The following is a 9,757-nucleotide window of genomic DNA, read 5'->3' on the forward strand; positions in this document are numbered from 1 at the left end:
TTTATTACTAGTTTTTCAGGTCATTGTTTTGTTTTCGTTTTCCAGAGAACACGCTTTTTTTTTGTAAAATTGAGAGCAACTTTTCAAATTTCAGAACGCTTTTGTATATTATGAGCATTCTATTGAAAGAAAACATTAAGTTTTTTCAACGTTTTAAAATTTTGGACTTCAGTTTCCACCATGAAAGCTCCCTTCATGCATCAACAGGTCATAGTTAAAATACTATGCTCGTGGACTTTTGGTTTCGCTTTTTACATTTTTGTGCTATTTGTAAATCAGCGGAAGATCCGGAATTTAAAACTTCCTACACTATTTTCTTCTATGCTATTTGTAAATCCGTGCAATAGAAGATCCGGAATTTAAGACTTTCTACATTATTTTCTTGAAGGATATTCGTGCGTGAATGGCAACTAGGATCAGCCTCATGAAAATCTTATAGTATTCCCCGAGGAAGTAATTCCCGTTATATTACTTGCATGTAGCCTCTTTTTACAGATCTTTGACCCCAGATGCATGAAAATCATTCCCTGTATCTTTTATACGAAATCGTGGAGAACTCCAGTGTTGCGCCAAGTTTTGTTTTCAATCTGTGCTCCCTGATATGTTGGTTGCCCAACACATCGAACGAGTGAAGAGTAACTAAAAACATCCGTAAACAGAAGCAACAAGGGAACCAACAAACATGACCTGAAGCTACTTTCGACCAAGATTCCACATTTATCGACCAACCATATGCAGTCATCGGATTGGACCAACAAAACCAACTCACAGATGGGTGACGGATTGCGACGTAATAACAGGCTAAGTTAGTTCTATAATAACAAAATGGCTCCCAGACTCTTCTCTCTCCCTCTCGTGACCTCCACCCAAGCAAAACAATTCAACAACTAAGCGTTTGCCTCAACCCTCTCGGCGTACGCGTGGCCGCCTCCCTGCGCGCCGCCGCCTCCCTGGTTGCCGTAGTAAGAGTTGCCGCCGCCAGACCGACCGCCCCTGCCCCTGTTGTTGTTGAAGTTCCTCGGCTGGTAGTACCCTTCTTCGTTGTTGTTGTTGTTGTAGTAACCGCCACCGCCACCCCGGCCATTCTGGTACCCGCCACCGCCTCCCTGGTATCCGCCACCCCCGCCCTGGTATCCACGCCCGTTCTGGTATCCGCCGCCCATGCCGCGGCCGCCTCCACGCCCGCCGCGGCCATTGGGGTAGGCCCCCCTCCTGCCACGACCACCTCCCCGCTGGTTCTGATGAGACCGCCTAGGGTGCTGGAACTGCTGCTCTTTTGGCTCAGCATCCCTCTCATCTTGCTCTTCCATGTCAAACTTCTCCTGCTCTGCCTGAACAGAGGGATACTCCTCGGGAGGGTTCACAGGGGCTTCACGATCCTGAAACTGGCATGTTAGCTTCAGCCTGAAAATATATATCTCATATACAGAAAAACAATCCACAGGTCATCCGTCTTTACCACATTTTGCACGTCCGCTGAATCAGACTGATGATCATTGTAAATTTCCGTAGCATGGGAGTCTTCCTTCTCCTCCTGTCAACAAGTAAACAAACCAACAAGATCAATATAAGCTCAATCATTTCTACTTTTAGAGGTCAACAAACAAAATACTTGACCCCTCAAAATGTCAAACAATAAAACCATGTGAACTTCAAATATAAACACCCATCTGATAATTACAAAACATGATATGCTCAGTCTATCATAGCTCAGACTAAATGAATAATAACCAAGCCAATACAACTAACCAAAACAATAAATCTAGCAAAGTATATTATTTTAAATCTCATAAGCAGAAACACTTCACACATGGTAGCGCTTTAGGTGCACACTCAAAGTCCTGACTCTGATCACCATATGCTAGTACCAGCAAATTAGTGGTGCTTTTGCTTTTCTGGACAAAATATAGTGGCTGATTATTTGTTTTACTTATTATACAATTGAACCTAGAGACAAGGAGTCTGGAATCAGAGTACAGCTAGCCAGGAGAACCAGTCTTCTGGGAAATATGACCCTCTCATCAAGAATAACAATTACATGTACCTACATTTTGTTCTCTATATCTATATACACCAGCTATCATGACACTAGCACGGGCATGGCTCGCTGGGAAGCCACCGGCAAATAACACCCAAATCTTCAGTGAAAATATGAATCAGCTTAATAACAAGACACTGCTAATACAAGTTTGTTTTAAAATAAACATAGGGAAAGTGCTATTTTTACAAAAATAGATACACTCAGAATGAGAAGGACATATCGAGTCAACAGCTGAAAACGTATGAACGGAAAACAAATGCAATCAACCCATCAAACAAAGCTGAGGCACTCCGTACAAATAAAAACCACAGGAGAGCCCAAATCACATACAAACTGAAGAAACAGAAGGGGCATCAGACAACATATGAATGCACCATTACACACAAAGTGTCTCAGACGACCGTCGTGAGTTGCAAATGGTTTCTCATCACATGCACAACGCAATATTGTTTAAAAACAGTTTGCATGTTAACATGTTAACTTTCCCAAGATCGTTAATGATTAGTTCTACCAATAAACATGTTCACGGAAGTTTCAGGAGTTCAGGTTATTCTAAAACTTGCATTAACACAATTCTCTCCAGGGAACTAAAAAATACTGAAATGCCATCAGCGAAATATGAATGCACCATTACACACTAAGTGTCTCAGATGACTGTCGTGAGTTGGATAAGGTTTCTCATCATATGGCGCAAAACAAAAACAGTTCCAGCGACTCAAAACATTGGAAAACACACAAAAGTTAAACATTCACCCAAATTCATGATTGGATGTTTGAAAAATGCAAGACAGCATGATTTCTCCAGGATAACTATTTAATTATGGATGCACCATTTCAAATGTGTATCCCACCTCGTTGATTTATCATAAGTATGGAGGTGCATCTTAATGGTACTCTACACCAAAGAACTGTGATATTACCAAAGGTGTTGTAAGTTGATGGCACTGCTGTCTAGCTTTTGTTCCAATAATCATAATACTAAAAGGTGGGGGATGGGCATTGTACAGTTTGTAAATATAATGTCTCGAGGCAACATGCAGCAGATGAGCCTGGACGATGTCTAGGTTGTTGTTATAAAAAATGGAATATGAGAGTGAACTCACAGGTTAGAAATCAGTTTAGAAATTTAGGAAAATGACACTAACTTTAGTTTTGAGTACACATACAAATGAGTGGGTACAGCAGCAGCCTTGTCTTCTACATATTTAAATTGTAAGTGATTTTATGACGAGCACCAGAGGCTGGAGCCTACACTTATCATATTAATGCTGGGTAAATAACATCTCTATAATCAAGCTTGCGTAACGAAACTGGCAAGAACAATAAGGCTAGATTCTGTAACTAGAAAGACTGTAAAGGGCCTAGGACCTTGCAGCTTAATCCTAAAATAGAAGTCAAAGAAGATTCCTCAGGACTAAACAAAGATTATGAATGACCTATAGTTATGAAGGAAATAATCCTGCAACAACATCATAAGTACACAGCTAGAATGCCAAAGAGTACCAGACCCAAAAAATATTCAGCTTTTAAGTTGTTTTATCAAAGTTATGTTGGTCCTAAGTCATAATCATACAGTAGATATGCAAAAAGCAGAATGACAGATGTAAAATGGAATGCAGGAGCATGTGCTTCTTCAGTAGATAGTAAATACTCCCTCTGTAAAGAAATATAAGAGCGGAGGGAGTAAATAATTTGAGTGTCTTAAAATTCAGGTAAAATTGCACGTGCAAATGTGTGATCCATTCAGATTCCAGTAGCTTTACTTGGAAAAACAAACATATTTTTGCGCCTGAGCAAAAGAAACAAATCTAGGTCTCTAAAATGCAATTCTTTAGGAGCACAAAACTTGCTTTATACAAAGGGTACAAATATTGTCAGAGCGCTAAACTTGGTTTCTCCACTCATGCTGCAGAAATGCCAGTTTTTTTAGTTAAATTTACAAACAAAATACATGTGTACCCTTTTTCAGAATGTTTTTACATCAGGTATTAGTGTTTTTTCAACCAGCATTCTAAGTAATGGACAACAAAGTAGACTCCGAAAAATTAGACACACAAAGTAGAAAAGAAACACATGCAAGATAAACAATCATGCTATTGCAAGACCACAACGATGAATTCTAGATAGTGGTGACACTACACATAATATTATACAAAGCACATGGTGGTTAAGTTATTATCTTCAGCAGTTTTTCCAGAACACCAATGCACAGGCACTGTCTGTTATATCTAAGCAAAGGCCCACAACATCCATATAGAACAGCATAATCTACATCCCAAATGGAGAGACCTTGCAGTTTTCCACATTGAGCATTACTACTGAATCGGCACAAACAGCAGCAGCAGCAGCAGCAGCAATGCTGATAATAATAATACTAGGAGCACATCATTGACCAATCGTCGACAAAGATCAGAGCACAGTTTAAGGGCAATGATAACTGCACCATGCTAAGCATAAATTAAATTACACCAAAAATGCAGTTTGCGATTTCACCTTGTGATCTTCAGCAGCTAGGTTCTCCTCCACTGCTGATGCCTCTGGTGAGGCAGTCATGCTCTCCTGTGCCTGCACACCTTCAGCTCCATAGCTCCCTCCTCCAACTGCAGCTGCTGTGTAGTAGTCTGATGCCATGATCCTGTCCAGCTTAGCCCTCACCGCAGCATCTACAGCCAAAAGCCACAGCTTTCAGTCAGCAACAATTTCCAACCAAACCAGATAACAAATCTACTAGTATATCAACAACACTCACAAGTAACAGAGGAGCCAGGATGGATCGGCTCGTCGGCGCGGGCGAGCCATAAGCGGGCATGGTGGGCACAGGCCTGGAGGGCGTCACGGTGGGAGACGCCCACCGCAGAAGCAGGGCGAGCGGCGGCAAGGGCGGCCACAGCGGACACGACGTCGAGGTCTCCCTCCACGAGCAGGTCCACGGTGTCGTCCCCGACGCAGTCGTATGTGATGCAGCTGCTCCTCTCATGCTCGCGGGCGACCATGGTGGCGATGAAGTCGCTCTGCGGCTTGACGTCGAAGAGGGCGCCGAAGTAGACGAGCGCGAGGAGGTCCTGGACGGAGGAATCGGAGCCGGAGGGCTCCGGGGCCGGGGCGGGGGCGGGGGCGGGGGCGACGGCGACCTCCTCGGCGACGGCGACGGCGAGGGGCGCGCGGAGGCGCTCGAGCTCGTCGATGACGGCGGCGAGGGTGGGCTTGGAGCGCATCACCTCCTTCTGCTCCTGGTTGAGCGTCTTGCCGGCGGCGACGGCCTCCTCCATCTGCGCGATGCGGTTCTGCTTCTTGCGCAGCGCGCGGAGGCGCTTGGTGACCACGGAGAGCGTGGGCCCGTCGTTGGCCTCGGAGGCGGCCGCCGCCGCCGCGGCCGCGGAGCCGGAGGCGGAGGCGGTGGGGGAGGCGGCCATGGCGGCGGCTAGGGTTTTAGGGGCGATTTGGGGATTTGGGCTTGGGAGGCGCGTCGGGTCGAGTCGGGGCGGCGAGATTGGGGCGGCGTGGGAGACTGGAATTTATGGACGAGGGAGGGGTAGGGCGATTTGCGGGCGGGCCAGATGGCCGCGCACGCATCGCAAAGCACTGCCTCCGTCTAGAATGAGCTCGATCATTCTTTGTTTTTGCGAAATTTCAACTTTTGTTTTTTTTTTTGAGTTGGCGAAATTACAGCTTTGTATATAACACACATAAAAGTACAAGCAGCTTATGGTTTGTTTTCTTACCTGTGTTTTATTATATTATTATATTATAAAAAGTATATATGAGCAATCACATATTTGAGTAGGGACTTTTAAGAGTTTTATTTTGGTGCCTGGCGTGAAGCCAATGAGGATGCCCATAGATGTGCAAAGCAAGCCTATGAGGATAGATGGAGGTGTCTTTCGTTGAACTATATTTCTCCTTTCTTTCATGATTATATTGACATCTTTTGTAATCCTCGCGAGTAATGAATGTCAGTGTTTACAAGCCTTAACAATTTTAGAAGCGGGCCTTCAACAATTCGTTGAACTCTTGGTTGTGTGGAATGAATGTCATCCGAAATGAAACATACAACTACAAGGCCTTGAGTGCTTAACGAAGACATGTGTCGTTTTATATCCACAAATGATCAAGATTTTCAAAGCGACGATGCAAATGACAAAAGAATAGTTGTTGTTTTCACATAGAGAACATTGTACGTCCTCAAAAGAGTATGATGGAGAAAGGTGGCCTCCCGGGCAAAAAGAACAAAGATAACCTGTAGAGTAGGTATTGTCTTCATACGAATATAACCTCGTTCGCTTGCATCTGAACAACTCGATATATTGTTGTCATAAAGGATCAAATAAAGGCACTCATGAACATATATAACTCTTGTGTTTTCTACCATACCCTTCGGCTTCGGCGTCGAGCCCACCCGACGGATTTGCCTCCCCTCTTCCTACTGCTCCAGCGGTCGATAGCGGGGAGGGGAATCCCAGTGCCTTTGCTTTGACTAGTAGTTTAGGTTAGTTTTTGTTGTCTTGCAGGTGCAGCGCTTCTTCTTCGAGTTTGTCTTTCGAGCTCTGATTCTCCACAGGTTCGTCTATCTTGACGTTGTCGATGGAGCTTCGTGTAGATTCTTGACATCTCATTAGGGCAGCAAGGTTAGGGCTCCTCGTCGTGCATGCCCGACAACGAGATTTGATGATAGTTGCTTCAAATATATTCAAGAGTCAAACGACTTCCCAACTATCATCGACAAAGGTCAAGACGGCTTTGGTAGGAGAGCGGTGGCAACAACACGTGTGTGGCTCGTTCTCGCGGCGGCAGTGGTCGCTCATTTTTTTAGAGACCTCTGATGTAATTTTGATTATGTTTGAGGTTATTTGTACTTTTGATGATCTTTTATAATATTGATGGATCTTTTTCACAAAAACATATTTTTTTAAACCTCAAGAAGTTTACATGAATGGGTAAAACTAAAAATGGCTTTTTTTTTGTTGATGATTGGTCTTATTAGCAATCCTTATATGAATAAACCAGACTACTTCGAAATAGGTAAGAAACGTCTTGCATGAAAAATCACCGTGGGCGGGTGTTGGATGGGCCTTTGACGGCAATATACCCAAATGAATTGTCAATTTTGTTGGTTCCAAGGTTACGAGCCCATGAGCTCCTAAGCTATAGAGGTAGCGACAAGCTTTTCTGAATATCTTCCTTTACTGAACTCCCCTTTATGGTCCACTACACAAGGAAATAACAGCCAAAAAATGGATCATAGATCCCACTATGGAGTATGTCGACACATAAGAATTGTACCAACAGAGTCTGCATTACGATTCCATGGCTACGCTCACTTGTTCCTGACTCTGTTGTATGCACGGTGGTTTATTGGTCATCGACTCACTACTAGCTAAAACAGAAGTTTCATTAGAGAGCGTTTTCACGTGCTAGAACCTCTTAGGATACATAATTTTTCATGAGGCTGATTCTAAGCTGCCATCCATGCACAAATATATGCATCATCGCTGACTTGGCTACACCACTACTTCTCTTTTGTGTTTTGTTATGCAATAATTTGAAAACCTAGGAATATGAAGAAAGAAAGTATGATTGAGTGCCATGGAATTCTACATGATTACATAACACATAATTCTTTTGCAATATGTGCATTTTGATGGCGCACATAAAGCAAACACAAGAAATTTAGAGGACTGAGGAGCGAGAAGAGAGATAGACTGAAAGTTATTGGACTTGACAAAGTAAAGGAATGAGGTTTGAGCTCACATCGAGATTTGTATGGAATGGGGGCGTATAAATAAGTTCCGTAGGAATTTAGTAACCAAGCCCTATAAGACTAGTCATAGTGGGGAGTAACTTAGACTAGTAACATATATATGTTACTAGTCTATGTTACTATCTCCATAGTGGGAAGTGTCATAGGTGTAGTAACATACATAGCTACATTTATTGCTTTGTAGACTCATTTTGCATTGGAAAGCGCCATGTGATGGTAACATATTATGTTACTCTATTTGCCTCTCTCCTCTTTAATTACATGACACATCATCTTTTTTGCTTATGTGACATCTATGTTACTACTTATGTTACTCCCACTATGACTAGCCTAATCCAAAGAGCTTTTTTTTAACATAAGTACGGATGCAAGCGCTTATACATACGCGCATACACTCACCCCTTATAATCCAAAGAGCTTATGTAGGGGGAAATCCTTACGATACAGAACCTATAAAATTCATATCAAAATCGTACAATCCAAAGAGACACACTAATACTTGTTTGCCACATAAGTCATCCGTTTCTTAGTAGTTACGGGTGATAACTATGAAAAGACCGACTCATCCCTCCTAGAGCAGAACCCTAGATAACAGGGAGTCAATGGGAGTGATCTAGAGAAGCGTCTCCCCCCTGCCCTAGTGGAAGTGCTAGTGATCGACTAGAGGGGGTGAATAGGCGATTTTTATGAAAGTCTTCAAAACATGGAAGTTTCGAAGACAAACGATAGAAATAAATCTATTATCATGCAGCGGAAGGTAGACTACACTAAGGAAGCCATAGTCAAGTATTCAATGAAGTGAAAGCACAACAACTAATAGCAGCTAGGCAGTATAGATCAGGTAGGAAGATAGTGTGAAGCCAATCAGAACAAGCGGGCACTCAGTGAAGACAAAAGATAATACAATTATACAATGACTTCACTAGAGCCAACAGTAAGTAAAGGAATGGGAAGGATGAAACCAGTGACTCGTTGAAGACAATGATTTGTTGGACCAGTTCCAATTGCTATGACAACTGTACGTCTGGTTAGGGAGGCTGAGATTCAACTCGGAAGACCGTGTCTTCACATTATTCCCCTTGAGCTAAGGACACCCAGTCCTCGCCCAATCACTCTGGTAAGTCTTCAAGGTAGATGATACGTCTCCGTCGTATCTATAATTTTTGATTGTTCCATGTCAATATTATTCAACTTTCATATACTTTTTGGCAACTTTTTATACTATTTTTGGGACTAACATATTGATTCAGTGCCCAGTGCCAGTTCCTGTTTGTTGCGTGTTTTTTGTTTCACAGAATATCCATATCAAACGGAGTCCAAACGGAATAAAAACTGACAGAGATTTTTTTGGAATATATATGATTTTTGGGAAGAAGAATCCACGTGAGATGATGCTCGAGGGGCCCACGAGGTAGGGGGGTGCGCCCCAGGGTGTCAGGCACGCCCCTGACCCTCGTGGCCACCCCGTAAGGCGGTTGGTGCCCTTTTTCGCCGCAAGAAAGCTAATTTCCGGATAGAGATAGTGTCAAAATTTCAGCCCAATCAGAGTTACGGATCTCAGGGAATATAAGAAATGGTGAAAGGGAACAATTTGGGAACGCAGAAACAGAGAGAGACAGAGAGATAAATCCAATCTCGGAGGGGCTCTCGCCCCTCCCATGTCATGGAGGCCAAGGACCAAAGGGGAAATCCTTCTCCCATCTAGGGAGGAGGTGAAGGAAGAAGAGGAAGAAGGGGCACTAGTAGAAAACAGGGCTTTGGTCCAGGCTGGGTCAGCCCATTAGTCCCGGTTCAGTCCAGAACCGGGACCAATGGGGGCATTGGTTCCGGTTCGTGAGCCCAGGGGGCCGGCCGGTCCACGTGGGCCATTGGTCCCGGTTCATCTGGACCTTTTGGTCCCGGTTGGTGGGATGAACCGGGACCAATGGGCCTCGCTCCTGGCCCACCACCATTGGTCC

General features: G+C 43.7%; 1 protein-coding gene and 2 non-coding genes across 3 annotated transcripts; all 3 read right to left on the reverse strand.

The window, feature by feature from the left end:
• Positions 1-669: 669 nt before the first annotated feature.
• LOC123087246 (polyadenylation factor subunit 2) lies at positions 670-5,538 on the reverse strand. The gene is made up of 4 exons (XM_044509210.1): positions 4,791-5,538; positions 4,535-4,704; positions 1,460-1,534; positions 670-1,379 (listed from the first exon to the last, which is right to left on the reverse strand). Exons 1-4 carry the CDS (start codon positions 5,452-5,454, stop codon positions 888-890), a joined length of 1,401 nt encoding a protein of 466 aa, XP_044365145.1. The 5' UTR covers positions 5,455-5,538; the 3' UTR covers positions 670-887.
• LOC123088980 (small nucleolar RNA Z161/Z228) lies at positions 2,390-2,478 on the reverse strand. Its single transcript, XR_006442180.1, has one exon. It is a non-coding gene; the product is annotated as a small nucleolar RNA Z161/Z228 (small nucleolar RNA).
• On the reverse strand, positions 2,646-2,733 carry LOC123088981 (small nucleolar RNA Z161/Z228). The gene has a single exon (XR_006442181.1). It is a non-coding gene; the product is annotated as a small nucleolar RNA Z161/Z228 (small nucleolar RNA).
• Positions 5,539-9,757: the final 4,219 nt, after the last annotated feature.

Source organism: Triticum aestivum, chromosome 4A (genome assembly GCF_018294505.1).
Source record: "Triticum aestivum cultivar Chinese Spring chromosome 4A, IWGSC CS RefSeq v2.1, whole genome shotgun sequence".
NCBI classification, from domain to species: Eukaryota; Viridiplantae; Streptophyta; class Magnoliopsida; order Poales; family Poaceae; genus Triticum; species Triticum aestivum.

Coding starts and splice junctions, on each gene's coding strand:
- LOC123087246 (XM_044509210.1), bottom strand. CDS start 5,454: ATGGCCGCCTCCCCCACCGCCTCCGCCTCCGGCTCCGCGGCCGCGGCG. Junction 4,705..4,790: donor TCCTGGCTCCTCTGTTACTT/GTGAGTGTTGTT, acceptor TTTTGGCTGTAG/ATGCTGCGGTGAGGGCTAAG. Junction 1,380..1,459: donor CAGCGGACGTGCAAAATGTG/GTAAAGACGGAT, acceptor TGCCAGTTTCAG/GATCGTGAAGCCCCTGTGAA.